The sequence below is a fragment of the Dipodomys merriami genome, unplaced genomic scaffold (assembly GCF_024711535.1).
Source record: "Dipodomys merriami isolate MVZ:Mamm:240054 unplaced genomic scaffold, mDipMer1.0.p SCAF_7, whole genome shotgun sequence".
In the NCBI taxonomy this organism is placed as follows: Eukaryota; Metazoa; Chordata; class Mammalia; order Rodentia; family Heteromyidae; genus Dipodomys; species Dipodomys merriami.
The window spans coordinates 50,081,720-50,097,842 of NW_027206290.1; the positions used below are offsets into that span (position 1 = coordinate 50,081,720).

General features: G+C 43.8%; 1 protein-coding gene across 1 annotated transcript; it reads left to right on the forward strand.

Annotated features, from left to right (window-relative positions):
• Positions 1–3,077: 3,077 nt before the first annotated feature.
• On the forward strand, positions 3,078–14,875 carry Nanp (N-acetylneuraminic acid phosphatase). Its single transcript, XM_070006617.1, has 2 exons — positions 3,078–3,285; positions 13,702–14,875. The coding sequence occupies exons 1-2, from the start codon at positions 3,196–3,198 to the stop codon at positions 14,356–14,358; spliced, it is 747 nt and encodes a 248-aa protein (XP_069862718.1). The 5' UTR covers positions 3,078–3,195; the 3' UTR covers positions 14,359–14,875.
• The last annotated feature ends 1,248 nt before the right edge of the window (positions 14,876–16,123 follow it).

A 16,123-nucleotide genomic window follows, 5' to 3' on the forward strand; every position in this document is an offset into this window, starting at 1 on the left:
TAAAACACAATAGGGTTAGGAATATAGCTCAAATGTTAAAAATAAAGATACTCTGATTTATACTCTCTATCTTTACTACTTTTTAGAAATGGCAGACTTCACCTTGGGTTGTGCCTCAAGTGGGACAGCAACTTCCTTGTCAGGATGAAGTTAGGAACTCAAATACAGTACTACCAAAGGAAAAAAAAGACAATTGCTTCATCAGTGATTATAAAGTCTTTTTTCGTAGAGATTTCCATTTAATCAACTGAAGTTGTGCCTAGTCTTTGTTGGTCACTAACATATTATGATAAAACTTTGTTCTTTAGCCTAGTTCTCTTGGGTTGTTACCTTTTGTGTTGTTATGTGATGGAATCCAGGATCTCATACCTACTAAGCAAGCACTTTATCAATGAGCTACAGCCTCAGCCCCTAGAAATTAATGACCTACCAAAAGTATCATCAGATAATCTACTTATGCATTTTATAACTTGTAAAACTTAATTACTCACAAAGGTGCAATGCCTAAGTGCCGCATAGTACATAAAATATACATATTGAAACGAACTCCAAGATATAAAAACAAGTGACCTCTCTTTTTTTCCCCTTTTTTTAGTTTATAGTCTTTATTTTTTTTATGATTCTGTCTTCTTTTCCTTATGTATGGTTTATTCAAGTGTGTATCTTCAGAAGGGCTAGGGGGAGGGTACAGAACTTGAAGGGGAAGATTATAGCAGTGTAACTCACAGAATACTGATGAAAGTGAACTATACAACTCATGGATGGAGGTGGCAGGGAGGGACTGGGAGAGAGTAAGGAAACAGAAGAAAGACTCTGTCCAAAAGGAAATGTACTCATTACCTGACTCATGTAATTGTAATCCCTCTGTATGTCACCTCTATAACAATAAATTAATAAAAAAATGTTACTGTGCTTGAGGCTTGTATCTAATTTTGTGTATTTCAAAGTGAGTTTTAATTCAAAGTGGGGTTTCCTATTCAAAAATGCTGTTTGAAGATAGTTTATCTCATTCTAAATAATGTGTGACAATTGATTTGCTGTGTATCAGCAGAAAGCTTTTGATTGTCATTATTTACAGAATTTTTTATGGATTTTTTTCTTCTGTTTTGGTTTGTTTCTGGGTTGGAAGTTTTAGTTACTTTGAAATTGACTATAAGGATAATGAGTATTTCATGATACAATTAAACTTGTTTGAGGGGTTTTTTTTTTTTGTTTTTTGGGGTTTTTTTTGGCAGGTTGTGGGGCCTGAACTCTGGGCCTGGGCACTGTCCCTCAGTTCTTCAGCTTAAGGCTAGTGCTCTACCACTAAAGCCACAGTGCCACTTCCAGCTTTTTCTGCTTATGTGGTGCTGAGGAATCAAACCTAGGGCCTCATGCATGTGAGGCAAGCACTCTACCACTGCGCCACCTTCCCAGCCCAAGATACAAGTTTTACTGTCCATACTTTTAGTGTGTTACGTCTGATACAAAGCTGTCTCCATGCTTGAATGACAGCCCCAAAGTGGCTTTTGATCTACCTCTATATAATGTAAACAAAGTATAATCAAGCAACTGATTCTCAGCTACTCATGGCTGAACCTCCAGCTATTCAGATTCTGAAAGCTGCCAAAAATATGACCATATAAGGTAAATGTGGACTGCAGAGAATCAAGTGGTTTTTGTTTCTCATTTTCTTTGCACTGGCATCAATATAGCTTTCAGCTGTATTATATACATGTGGTGAGAAGGAGCATGTGAGCCAACTAGACTCTGAACTTAGGGGCTGTTACAGAACCTTTTCCATGCTGAAATAAAATTTAACTCCCTAGCTACTCAGGAGGCTGAGATCTGAAGATCACGGGTTTGAAACCAGCATGAGCAGAAAAGTCCCTACGGAGCTCAAGAACAGTGCCCAGGCCCTGAGTTCAAGCTCACAAACAGACCAAAACAAACAAACAAAAAACCCTAAGGGAAAGTGCAAGGCCCAGAGTTTAAGCCCCAAAACAGGCACAAAAAGGAAGGGAGAAAGAAGGGGAGGGGAGAGAAGGGACAAATCCTCAAGTCACAGGCTCAAGTGATAAGCCTCATTTGTCCTGCGACCTTGATCTACCAGTTTCCACCATTTCTGATTACCGATAACCACCTACCCAAAATTTCCTAAGTTACACAATAGGGATCATAAAAGACAAGTTTCAAGATTCTTGCTCTAGTAACAGAAGCTAAAACTTGTTATTGCTGTTCTGGGGGAGAGGGTGCAATACACTGTCTAGGTCCCTTACTATGTTATTTGCAGAAAAACATCCAATTAAATGGATGCCGAAATCTGGGTGCAAGGTTTCAAGAAAACCAATAAAACCGGTAAAAGATGAAGCCAACAGACACTTTGAGATTCAGGGAAGAAAGGAAAGAGGAAGGAAGGAAGAAAGGAAGGAAGGAAGGGAGGGAGGAAGGAAGGGAGGAAGGAAATAAGGAAGAAAGGAAAAAAGGTAGGTAGGTGGCGCTCAGGGATAGTGCCAGATCCTGAGTTCAAGGCCCAGGATAATAACACACACACACACACACACACACACACACACACACACACACACACACACACACACACACACACACACACACACACACACACACACACACACACACACACACACACACACACACACACACACACACACACAAAATTATCTCCCTCTAGGAAAGTAAAACAGTACTGGTAGGGCGCCAGTTGTTTTACGCCTGCTCTTCTGCAGTGAAGATATCCAGACACAAGGAGGCAGAGTTCCGACCCTAGCAAACAGAGCTCTGTAGCCCGCTGTTCAGGAGCATTTGAAAAGCCAGCTTCTCAGCCGCCGCCATTCTCCAGACAGCACGCAGTCCGACGAACTCCTCGCCCGCCGACGGCCACGAGACCAAAGCTCCAAAGAGCGTAAACCCCAACGTCAACCCCGCGCGCAACTCCGCTGGTGACGTAGGCACGCTCTTCCCACGAACTTCAGGGAGTTCCAGAATCTCGCGAGAGGTCTGCTCTCCACCGATCAGGAATCGACGCGTCTCGCGAGAGTTGCACGGATTATTTTTTCCTCCCCTCCGGTTTTCGCCGTGCCGGCGGCTGCTGAGGCGGGAGGTTCGGGTCTGGGTCTGGCTGCGGCTCCGCCCCCGTCTTCTTTGCTTTGCCGGGGGCGGGGGGGCGGGGAGGGGCCCGGGGAGGGGCCCGGCGCGATGGGGTTAAACCGGGTGCGTGCCGTTTTCTTTGACCTGGACAACACGCTCATCGACACGGCCGGGGCCAGCCGGAGAGGCATGTTGGAGGTAACGTCCCCGCGCCCTCGGGCCCTCCGGCCCTGCGGCTCACTCCTAACCGTCCCCTGCCCGCGCGCGCCCCGGCTCCAGCCCTCGGCCTGGGACCCCTCGGAAGCTTAGCCGGTGCCAGGAAGGCCCCGCCGGCAAGGGGCGAGCGGGGTCGGGGTGGGGGCTCAGACCGGCGAGGAGCTTGCCTTCCCCAGCCGCCGAGCCCAGGCCCAGCCAGGGTGCGGGTCAAGGTCGATCCAGTGCCGGGGACCCGGAAGGATGTCCTTAAAACTGCCACGCTGGCACCGTCCACAGACTGACACAGCCCCCAGACGCTGGGAGACGGTGGCCCGCCGTGGTTGGCGCTCGGTCGGGCACCCGTGGGCTTGGACCCCTGCTGGGCCTGTGCGCACACGCTGCTTAGTGATGGACCTAGTGGGGGAGAATGGAGTCCCCCACCACGTGGTCGTGAGTGGATCTCTGAGGAGATTTAGACAAGGCACCCATTTTTCACACAATAAATGACAGAACAGAAAAGCGAGCCTGGACTTAAAAACCCTGTATCAGAGCCGTTTTTCACTCCCTCCCTCCTCCCCTCCTTCCCTCCCTCCCTCCCTCCCTTCCTTCCTTCCTTTCTTGATTTCCTTCCTTCCTTTTTTTTTTTTTTCCCCTAGTCCTGGGTTTGAACTCAGAGCCTGGGCTCTGTCCCTGAGCTACATTTATTCAAGGCTAGCACTCTACCACTTGAACCACAGCACCACTTCCGGCTTTTTCTGTGTGTGTGGTACTGAGGAATCGAACTCAGGGTTCGTGCATGCTACGCAAGCACTCTACCACTAAGCCACATTCCCAGCCAGAGCTGTTTCTTTTGTTTCTGCCTCCAGTACCTTCTGTGGTCAGACCTTTGGTAGATTTCTTGCTAAGCAGCAACCTCTTTCCTGTATTTTCCAGTGTTACCGGAGACCTTCCTTTATATCCCCATTCTCTCCAGCACCTAATCCACTCGTTTTCCTTCCTCTGCCTTCAGCTTAAAGGAGAATTCAAAGGATTATCAGATGTCTTATTTCGTTTTGTTGTTTTGTTTGGCAGTACTGGGGTTTGAACTCAGGGTGTTGTGTTTGCTAGGCAAGTCCTCAACCACTTGAGCCACACACCCAGCACTGAAAAATCTCACTTTCAAAAGCCAATCTTTCCAGCTCTGTCCCATTCTTCATGCTTCATCAGGTAATTTTTATATTCCAGTATTTTCAGTCCTTTCATCCTTTCTTGGTGCATTCTCATACATTTAAAAAAAATTAATGTGGGCACAACAGTAATCCTAGCTATTTTGGAGGCTTAGATAGGGATCAATGATCAAGGCCAGCCCAGGAGCTGTCCATTTCAACCAATAAAAAGTTTTAGACTGGGAATGTGGCTTAGTGGTAGAGTGCTGGCATAGCTTTCATGAAGCTCTGGGTTTGATTCCTCAGTACCACATAACAGAAAAAGCCGGAAGTGGCCCTGTGGTAGACTGCTAGCCTTGAGCGAAAGAAACTCATGAACAGTACTCAGGCTCTGAGTTCAAGCCCCAGGACTGGAAAAAAAAAAAAAAAAGTTGTTCAGGTCTATAATCCTAGCTATTTTCTTTGGAAGCAGAGGTGGAGATCGTTCAAGTTCAAGGCCAGCCTGGCCAGACAAGTTCTCAAGATTCCATTTCAATCAATAGCTGAACAAGATGGTTTTGTTTTGTCATCCCAGCTACTCTGGGAATTAGAGAGGAGTATTCAAGTGCAGGCCTGCCTGGGCACAAAGCAAGACCCTATTTCAAAAATAACCACAAGGGCTGGGAAGGTGGCTCAGTGGTAGAGCTCTTGCCTTGCATGCCTGAGGCCCTGGGTTCGATTCCTCAGCACCACATAAGCAAAAAGAAAAAAGCTGGAAGTGGCGCTGTGGCTCAAATGGTAGAGCGCTAGCCTGAGCTGAAGAGCTGAGGGACAGCACCCAGGCCCAGAGTTCAGGCCCCACGACCGGACCCCCCTCCAAAAAAAAAAAAAAAAACCACAAATGGTAGAGTATAAAAATAGCAAAATAAGGCTGGCAGCTTGGTTCAGGTGTTAAGATCTTCTTAAATTGAGCACTGGTAGCACATGCCTGTAATCCTAGCTATTCAGGCTGAGATCTGAGGATGGCTAATCAAAGCCAGCCCAAGCAGAAAAGTCCCTGAGACTCTTAACTTCTGTTAACCAGTAAAAAAGCCAGAAGTGGAGATGCAGGGCTGGGAATGTGGCTTAGTGGTAGAGTGCTTGCCTTGCAAACATGAAGTCCTGGATTTGATTCCAGAATTCCACATAAACAGGAAAAGCCAGAAGTAGCACTGTTACTCAACTGGTAGAATGCTAGCCTTGAACAGAAGAAACTCGTGGACAGGCTCTGAGTTCAGGCCCCAGGACTGGCAAAAAAAAAAGCTAGAAGTGGACATATGGCTCAAGTGATAGATGATAAGCCTTGATTAAAAAAAGCTAAGCCAAGAGTATATGATTCTCTGAGTTCCAGCTCCAGTACTGGCACTCACTGCCTCCCCTCCCCTTCCCCAAAAAGAGAGCTGCTTAGCAAGCACAAGGCCCCGAGTTCAAACTCCTGTACAGAAAAAAAAAACGGGGGCTGGGAAGGTGGCTTAGTGACAGAGTGCTTGCCTTGATGCATGAGGCCCTGGGTTTGATTCCTCAGTGCCACATAAACAGAAAAAGCCAGAAGTGGCGCTGTGGCTCAAGTGGTAGAGCACTATCCTTGAGCTGAAGAGCTGAGGGACAGCACCCAGGCCCAGAGTTCAGGCCCCACGACCAGACCACCTGTAATCCTAGCTACACAGGAGGCTGAGATCTGAGGATTATGGTTTAAAGCCAGCAAGGGCAAAAAAAGCCAGAAGTGGAGCTGTGGCTCAAAATGGTAGAACACTAGCATTGAATAAAAAAGCTCAAGGATGGTGCCCAGGCCCTGAGTTCAAGACCCATGACCACCACCAACAACAACAAAAAAGAGGCTGAGAACCATGGTACACATTTGTCATTCCATCTACATAAGGTACAAAAGTAGGATTCTTGGCCAGGCCAATCAGGAAAAAAATTGGGAAGATCCTAATGTGAAAGCAAATGGAGCTGGAGGCACAGCTCAAGAATTCCTGCCTATCAAGTGTAAGGTCCTAAGATCAAACCCCAGTGCCACAAAAAGCAAACAAAATCCCAGACACCTCTCTTGTACTTTGCTTCCTGCAGTAGATATCACTTACCTCTTTTACACAGCCATGTTTTTAGAAGAAATCAATACCCATTTTCTCCATGTTTGTTTATTATTCTTCAGCTCATTGCCAGATAGTTTCTGTCATCAGCATTAGAATGCAGTAGACTTGGAATTTATTAGGCCCTTTCCAACCAAAGTGCTAAAGTCAGTGGATACTTTGATTTTATTTTTTTCTATTTTTTTTTGTCGGTCGTGGTGCCTGAACTCTGGGCCTGGGCGCTGTCCTTCAGCTCTTCAGCTGTAGACTAGCCCTCTACCACTTGAGCCTCAGTCCCACCCCAAGTTTTTTCTGCTTATGTGGTGCTGAGGAATCGAACCCAAGGCCTCATGCATGCAAGGCAAGCACTCTACCATTGAGCCACCTTCCCAGCCCCTGTCAGTGGATACTTTGAATCTGAATCTGATGTGTGTATGTATGTGTGTGTGTGTGTGTGTATGTATGTATGTATATGCTGGGGTTTGAACACGGCATTACCATGCTATGAAAGGGCTCTACCACTCAGCTACACCCCCAGCACTTTGAATCTGTCTTAATTCCCTGAGTCCTTCTATATTCCTGATTGTTGCTTCCATTTTCTTACTCTAAACCTTGTTCTTAAGGGTACTTCTGAGTTATATACTACCTCTTCTATCTCTAGCTGCCAAAATACCTATTTACCAGTGTGTTTTTAGCTAGCTAAGCCCAATGTGTTAGAATTGAATTGTAGTTCTAAGCCAGTTCTTCCTGTAGGCCAGGACTTGAGAGAAGCTTTAAAATCAGCCAAATGAGGGGCTGGGAAGGTGGCTCAGTGGTACAGTGCTTGCTTTGCATGCATGAGGTCCTGGGTTCACTTCCTTAGCACCACATAAGCGGAAAAGCCTGAAGTGGCGCTGTGGCTCAAGTGGTAGAGTGCTAGCCTTGAGCTGAAGAGCTGAGGGACAGCACCTAGGCCCAGAGTTTCAGGCTCCAGGACTGACCCCCGCCCCCCCCCCCCAAAAAAAAATCAGCCATTTGAATTCAAGTAACAGCTTTCTCAACACCTAGCCAAAAGTACCCTACTATGTTCCTTAAACATTCTAAGTCTCAAATCTTCATAAGCAGGGTGCCTGTGGCTGGTGCTTGTAATCATAGCCTATAAGCCCTATATTGTTTATAAAGGCTTTCTGGTACCTGATGGGCTCTATTTATCATAATCCTTTCTAAGCCTCTTGCCCCAACTATAAAAATGTCTTCACAACTCCAAGTTAGAGATCTTTTTTTCCTCCAGATCCAATCCAATCAAAAGGCCCATTCTTGCTGGATGCTGGTGGCTCACACCTGTGATCTTAGCTACCCAGGAGGCTGAGATCTAAGGATCACAGTTTGAAGCTAGCCTGGACAGAAAAGTCCCTGTGAGACTCTTATCTCCATTTAACCACTCAAATACTAGACGTGACCCTGTGGTTCAAGTGTTAGAACGTAAGTCTTGAGTACAAAGAGGCTCAGGGGACAGTGCCCAAGCCCTGAGTTCAAGCCCCACAACTTAGCCCCCACCCCCCCAAAAAAAGGCCCATTCTCTCAATTGAAGGTTCTAGGAGAGTTTGTAATAATGTATACTGATTCAACTTAGTTCCTGTCTCTGAACTGATCATTAACATGTGGATGACCAATAAACTTTTCCATAAAAGTATTACTATTAAATCTAATTACCAATCTGTAGTTAGTTGCTGTGTGATTAGTAGTGGTATTAGACTAATGGCAAAGTTAATTGAAAGGATATAATAGGGAAAAATTTTTGAAAGTTGGAGAGCAGTATGTCATACCTCTTTACATCTCTTCTTTAAGCTAATCCTGCTTCTCAAGAGTGTGGTAAATATATTGTCAAGTATAACAACAGGAAATTGGGTTATTATTGGAAGATCGCTGTTTATCTATCCAGTATCTTGGAGGCCTGTGTCCTTTTACTGTGTAGTAGTGGGCTGCTGAAACTTGAGAATGCCCTTCAGTCATAGCTTAGAGTAATTCAGTTGATACTGTTAGAAAAGACTGACAGCCAGGTGTGGTGGCTCCCTGTAATCTTAGCTATTTGGGAGGGTGAAAATTGAGGACCATGGGAAAAAGTATATGAGACCCCATCTCAACCAATACAAAGTTGAGTAACCTTTGCTATGTGGGAAATATAAATAGGATTGTGGTCCAGGCCAACAGGCAAAAGCAAAACCTTACTAAAGTAATAGAAAAGGGGGAGTGGCTCAGAAGGTAGGGCCACCTGTAACAAGCACGAATCCCTAATTAAAAACAAAGTCAGTGACATACCATGGAATTGTAAACATGGTTTATTCATTTGAAAGAAATCAGTATTTTTTCCATTATCTAAAGATTCTTAGGGTTGATGTCTTTTCCTTTAGCTAATAACCATTGCATCTTCTGATTAGTTCAAATAGGTTTAAAAAAAATACTTTCGAGCCGGGCACTGGTGGCTCATGCCTGTAATCCTAGCTACTCAGGAGGCTGAGATCTGAGGATCATGGTTCAAAGCCAGCCTGGGCAGGAAAGTCTGTGAAACTCTTATCTCCAATAAAAACCACCAGAAAACCGGAAGTGGCGCTGTAGTTCAAGTGGTAGAGCGCTCGCCTTGAGCTGAAGAGCTGAGGGACAGCACCCAGGCCCAGAGTTCAAGCTCCACGACAGACCAAAAAAAAAAAAATACCTTCGGGCTGGGAAGGTGGCTCAGTGGTAGAGTGTTTGCCTTGCATGCATGAGGCCCTAGGTTCCATTCCTCAGCACCACATAAGCTGAAAAAGCTGGAAGTGGCTGCAGTGGCTCAAGTGGTAAAGTGCTAGCCTTGAGCTGAAGAGCTGAGGGACAGTGCCCAGGCCCAGAGTTCAAGCCCCACCACCACCAACAAAAAACAACAAACAACAAAAAAAACCTTTCTTAAGGAGGTGAGGCTTGTTCATTCCATAGAAAGAACCTGTATCAAAAAAAGGAAGGGAAGGAAGGAAGGAAGGGTTGGCTCGTGCCTGTGATTTAGATACTTGGAAGGCTGAAACTAGCCCAACCTGGACAAAAAGCTTGCAAAATCTCAACCAGTAAAAAGCTGGGTATAAGCCAGGCACCATTGATTCATGCCTGTAATCGAGGCTGAGGGTCGCAAATCTAAGCCAGTTCTGTCAGGAAGTCTGTGAGACTTTTTTTTTTTGCCAGTCCTGGGGCTTGAACTCAAGCCTGGGCACTGACCCTGAGCTTCTTTTGCTCAAGGTTAGTACTCTACCACTTGAGCTACAAGTGCCACTTCTGGCTTTTTCTGTTTATGTAGCACTGAGGAATGGAACCCAGAGCTTCATGCATGCTAGGCAAGCATTCTACCACCAAGCCACGTCCCCAGCCAATAGTCTATGAGACTCTAATTCCACTAAAACTACAAAAAACTGCCGGATGTGGAGCTGTGGCTCAAGTGATAGTGTGCTAGCATTGAGGAAAAGAAGTTTAGGGATAACATCCAGGGCCTGAGTTCAAGCCCCAGCATGGGCACACACACTACCCACACAAGCTGGGCATGACAGTGCCTGTCATCTCAGCTATATGGGAAGCATATAAAAGGATTGGGGGCTGGGAAAGTGGCTCATTGGTAGAGTACTTGCCTTGCATGCATGAGTCCCTGGGTTCAATTCCTCAGCACCACATAAGCAGAAAAAGCTGGAAGTGGTGCTTTGGCCCAAGTGGTAGAGTGCTAGCCTTGAGCTGAAGAGCTGAGGGACAACGTTCAGGCCCCATGACCGAGAAAGAAAGAAAGAAGAAAGAGAAGGAAGGAAAAGAAAGGATTAGGGTTCAAACTGATTTATAAAAGCAAGACCAACAATAATCAAGCAAAAAGGACTGGAAGTGGTAGAGTACATGGCTAGCAAGTCCAGGGCCTGGAGTTCAAACCCCAGTACCATCAAGAAAAAAAAAAAGGGAAAAGAAAGCTGTGATATTTACCCAGTCTTGTGCATGGATTCTTCTGTGGATAAACCTGAAAGCATAACCCCAAGATCTTGCAGTATAAAGCCATCGATTTATCTGGGAATAATAGTTGCCAAGGTAATTCAAGCAGGATCTATCACAGGATAGGGTGCAAGGCTCTTTACAAGATGATTCCTGGTGTCTTCTCAGCTTTGTTACTTAGCACCTTCCCTTATATACCTTCCATTTGACTTGGCTCAGCTTGCCTTATCTACATCACATGGCCTTTGGCCTTTTGTGTAGAGTTGATCAATTTGATCCCCACCATTTCTGGTTGGCAGATCCCTGGTTTACTTTTTCTGCCTATGTAACTCTTCCAGATGCCTTTGGGTATAAGTTCAGTTCTTATCCATTCCATTGTTAAGGACTTGAACCAGCATTTGTGCTGTTTATATGTCTGACTTCTCTACCAGATAATGCCCCAAAGACAAGGGGGCATTCTCTAGGGCCCAGTATGGGCTTTGGAAATAGGCGTGTATGGGTTTAACTTTCAGATCTGCCTTTTTTTTTTTTTTTTTTTTTTTTTTTTTTTTGTCCGTCGTGGGCTTGAACTCTGGGCCTGGGCGCTGTCCCTCAGCTCTTCAGCTCAAGGCGAGCGCTCTACCACTTGAGCTACAGCGCCACTTCCGGTTTTCTGGTGGTTTATTGGAGATAGGAGTCTCACGGTCTCTCCTGCCCGGGCTGGCTTTGAACCTCCATCCTCAGATCTCAGCCTCCTGAGTAGCTAGGATTACAGGTGTGAGCCATCAGTGCCCAGCTCCATTTTCTTTTTTAAAATAATTTTTTATTGTGGTTAAGTGATTACATAAATTTCACAGTATTGTGAGTTTGTGATACTCAGGTAAAGTCACAAACACATTCTAACCTTCATGAAGCAAATTGTCATTATCCTGGTCTATAAAGTTTGTGAATTCTATAGCTTTGACAATACAGCTATTTCTTCCACATTGGGTGAGTATGTACATTTCTTTCCGCTATCCTCTCATTCCCTCCCTCCTATCACTGCCCTTGAGTTGCTTAATTCCCCAGTGCAGCTGATGGGCCCCTCTGTTGTATGTTTTCCCCTGTTTGCCTCTGATTCTGTGTCCTCCTCCTAGTTTCCCTCAGATGTGTGCATATATACCATTTATGTGGCCAACAACATGGGGTCATTTAGTAATGATACAACAAAATGAGTGGAGGTCCTTAGTTTCTTGAATCCTGTTTACTTTGTCATATCTCCTTGCATTTTGTATTTAACATCCACGTATCAGGGAGATCATGTGCCATTTGTCTCTTTGCTCTTGGTTTACCTCATTCAAAATGATTTTTTTTTCCTTCTTTTTTTTTTTGGGTCCGGTCATGGGACCTGAACTCTGGGCCTGGGCGCTGTCCTTCAGCTCTTCAGCTCAAGGCTAGCATTCTACCACTTGAGCCACAGAGGCACTTCCGGCTTTTTTCTTTTTGCTTATGTGGTGCTGAGGAATCGAACCCAGGGCCTCAGGCATGCAAGGCAAGCGCTCTACCACTGAACCACCTTCCCAGCCCCTCAAAATGATTTTTTCTAGTTTCATCCATTTCCCTGTAAATGCCATTATTTTGTCCCTTCTAATGGCTCTAGCAAGTTTTTAACAGTTCTGAACCTCTATTGCTGCAGAGTTGTAGCAAAGATTAAAAGTATGTGTTCATTTAGTAACAATGCCATATTAGGGTCTTTAGTTAAATGTAAAAGGCAGGCTAAATGGCTAAGACTAGTGAAATAGGTCTGGGGATATAGTTCAACAATAGAGTGCTTGACCAACATGCACAAAGTGCTAGTTTCAGTTTTTAGCACTCAAAGGAAAAACAGTGAAATGAATGTTGGTAAGGAAAGAGTAGATGGATTAATGTTATTTGAGGGGAAGAATTTAAATGTTTGTCCAAAGTTAAGGTGAGCCAGGCATTGGTGGCTCATTCCTGTAATCCTACCTACTCAGGAGGCTGAGATCTGAGGATTGCAGTTCAAAGCCAGCCCAGGCAAGAAAGTCAATGAGACTCCTATATCCAGTTACCAGAAAACCAGAAGTGGAACTGTGGTTCAAAGGGTAGAGTGCTAGCCTTGAGTAAAAGAGCTCAGGGAAAGCGCCCATGCCCTGAGTTCAAGCTTATGACCAATTGTTTTTAAATAATAATTTCAAGTGTTTTTTACTGAATATAAGCACAAATTTTACTGTCATATCTTCATGATCAAGATGAAAGGTAGTAGACTTGCAGGGAGGGGCCAGTGGCTCACACCTATAATCCTAGCTACTCTGGACACTGAGTTCTGGGGGTCATGGTTCAAAGCCAGTTTGGGAAGATAAATCTGAGAGAATCTTATCTCTAGTTAGCCAGCAAAAGATGAGAACTCAAGACTCAAGTCATAGAGTGAGCAAGAAAGCAGAGCCAGAGTTGCAAGTTGAGTTCAACAGAGACACAACCAACACAGAAAGAAAGAAGAAAATATGCCGGGCGCTGGTGGCTCACGCCTGTAATCCTAGCTACTCAGGAGGCTGTGATCTGAGGATCATGGTTCAAAGCCAGCTCGGGCAGGAAAGACTGTGAGACTCCTATCTCCAGTAAACCACCAGAAAACCGGAAGTGGCGCTGTAGCTCAAGTGGTAGCGTGCTCGCCTTGAGCTGAAGAGCTGAAGGACAGCGCCCAGGCCCAGAGGTCAAGCCCCACGACCAACAAAAAAAAAAAAAAAGAAGAAGAAGAAAATAGAATGGGAGGGAAAAGGGGAAGGGGGGAAGGAAGGAGATAGGAGGAAAGGAAAGAAGGAAGGGAGGGAAAGAAAAACGTGGTGGACTCAAAAACTGTCAAATAACTGAAGTCTGGTTATTAACTGTATGAAGGATCATCTTAGGTTGGAAATTGGTTAAAAGAAGAAAATTACTGGAATGAGTTGTCTAGAGATGGCAAGACCTCCTTGTTTGGGTGTTTCTAAAGCCAAGGCCAGTTCCCATGAGGAATGGTGTGGTACTGGTACTAGAAGCTGCTTCAGAGCCTGTCAACCACTGTAGCATCACAGCTTCTCAGGAAGTAATGGTTATAAACAGTATGTTTTGTCCAAAAAAGAAATACATTCATTCATTACCTGACTTATGAAATGGCAGCCTCTCCATATATCACCTGTATAACAATTTTAAAAAGAAAAACAAAAAACAGTGTGTTGACCAAATTCTTTTTCTTTGTTTAGGTAATAAAGCTCTTACAGTCAAAATACCACTCTAAAGAAGAGGCTGAACTCATCTGTGATAAAGTTCAAGTTAAACTCAGCAAAGAATGTTTTCATCCTTACAGTACATGTATTACAGATCTGAGGACTTCACACTGGGAAGAGGCAATCCAGGAAACAAAAGGTGGTGCTGACAATAGGAAATTGGCGGAAGAATGTTATTTTCTCTGGAAATCTACACGTTTACAGCATATGACCCTACCAGAAGATGTCAAAGCCATGCTTACTGAACTGCGCAAAGAGGTCCGCCTGCTCTTGTTAACAAACGGTGATAGGCAGACACAGAGAGAGAAGATAGAGGCTTGTGCCTGTCAATCCTACTTTGATGCTATCGTTGTAGGTGGAGAGCAGAAAGAGGAGAAGCCAGCACCTTCCATATTTTATCACTGTTGTGATCTTCTTGGAGTACAGCCTGGGGACTGTGTGATGGTTGGTGACACATTAGAAACGGATATTCAAGGAGGCCTCAATGCAGGGCTGAAAGCAACAGTCTGGATAAACAGAAGTGGAAGTGTGCCAGTGATGTCATCCCCTGTTCCACACTATGTGGTTTCTTCTGTGCTAGAATTACCAACCCTCTTACAAAGTATAGATTGCAAAGTCAGCTTGTCAGTTTAAATCATTTAAAGGCTGATGACAATGTTTACAGTCAATTTACAGGGTTGGAACTGAGGAAAGGCATTTTATGTATTATGGTCCAGTTCTAATTATAGTGTGATTTCGGATTTAATGACTATATTATAAAGGTTCTCCAACTCTTTGCTTTTGATATGCAACTGTAAGATTTGTATTTATATCTGAAAATCCAGATTGTATTAATACAAGTTACTTTTAGTAGGAGGTCCAGCAAACTTGAAGAAATGTAGTATTTGTTAGTCTATTACTTGAGATTTATAAAATTATTTTAATAATTTTTTAGTATCTTGGCTTCAGGATACTAAGCAGGGTAGCATACCCCTGTATATTCAAGTGCAGGTGTTTGGCTTAGAAATAGATATTTTTAAATAAATAGATATTCTAAAACATAGTTATTCATAATCTAGTTAATATTGAAATAAGTGCTAAGTTTAGGAAATCATGGTGTTTCCTAGTGAAACGTTGAATATTTTTAAAACATAAATCATATTTTTGGCTACTCTGGGTGTGTATATTCTTTTCTATTGTGAATCTGATGTTCCTGCCTGACTTTGGAGTGTGGGATGTCTTTCTGTGCTGTGTATATGGCAAGTAGATTTTTTCCAGTTTAAAAAGGAAAAAAAAAAGCTAATAAACCAACATGTGGTACTCCTTCTTCATGCCATTTTCACACCTTTCTAGAGCAAACACATGGCTTTCATATAGTCTCTTAAGTCCTATGGAAATATTTTTTGATATCTTTTCCAAGGCATATAATCGAGTTAAAGGGACTGGGCTGTTTGCTAAAGAAAATTGCTACAAGCCATTTGACTAAAAGTCATTTTCCTTCTGTGGGTTTGTAAGACGAAGGTTGCCTCTGTGTGCCTAACCAGCTAGTCTCCCCACCCCTATCTTTGTTTATGGAGTTGTTCCTCCCATGTGATGAAACTAATAAAAAATCAGATATTATTAACTTAGTTTCAGGGTACCATTTTAACACTTGAGTACTTCTTAGAGTTACCATCTGCCTTAAAGTTTTTTTTTTTTTTTCAGAACCAAGTAATTATTTTACAGACTTTTATATCTGCTTCAAGGCTCACTTACAGCTTATTAATTAATGGCTCTGTAGCAAGGCATTAGTTCACAACTAGAACAATTTCCAAATACAATTAGGCTACATAGGCTTATAATTCCACTGATACAACTTGAAGTGGAGTAGCTAATAAAGGTTAAAAGTGACTAAGGGAACTATTGCTTGCATTGTTTTTGGTAGGCTGTATTAAAAAAAAAAAAAGTATTAGTGACCAGGTACAGTGACACACATCTGTAATTCAATCCTTGGGTTGTGGAGGGCAGAAAGTTTCAGAGTTTGAGGCCAGCATGGACTGCTTAGCAAAACCCTTTCTCAACAAAAGAAAAATGAATGCCCAAGTACATACATAAGATAAATTATTTGGAAATGTATAGCTGAGATTCTGAAATTCAAGGTAATCTGTAAACCTAAAACTATTTGTCTTCTACAGCTAAGAACCAGATTTTCTGCCTTATGCACATGTCTGTTTTGTGTTTTCTTCTGATTTGATTGAGCATGATGATTGTGATCCAAGAAGCTGTTGCTAAGAAGCTGAATACTTGGTGTTTAGAGTTCCAGGTACAATCCCTGTAGGAAATTTTGCCTATTTAAAATTTGTTGAGGAAGTGGTGCTGTAGCTCAAATGGTAGAGCGCTAGCCTTGAGCTGAAGAGCTGAGGGACAGTGCTCAGGCCCA

Excerpts from the sequence above, each read along its gene's own strand:
- Nanp (XM_070006617.1), top strand. The coding sequence starts at position 3,196 with ATGGGGTTAAACCGGGTGCGTGCCGTTTTCTTTGACCTGGACAACACG. Across the intron at positions 3,286-13,701 it reads GCCGGAGAGGCATGTTGGAG|GTAATAAAGCTCTTACAGTC; the intron begins GTAACGTCCCCG and ends TTCTTTGTTTAG.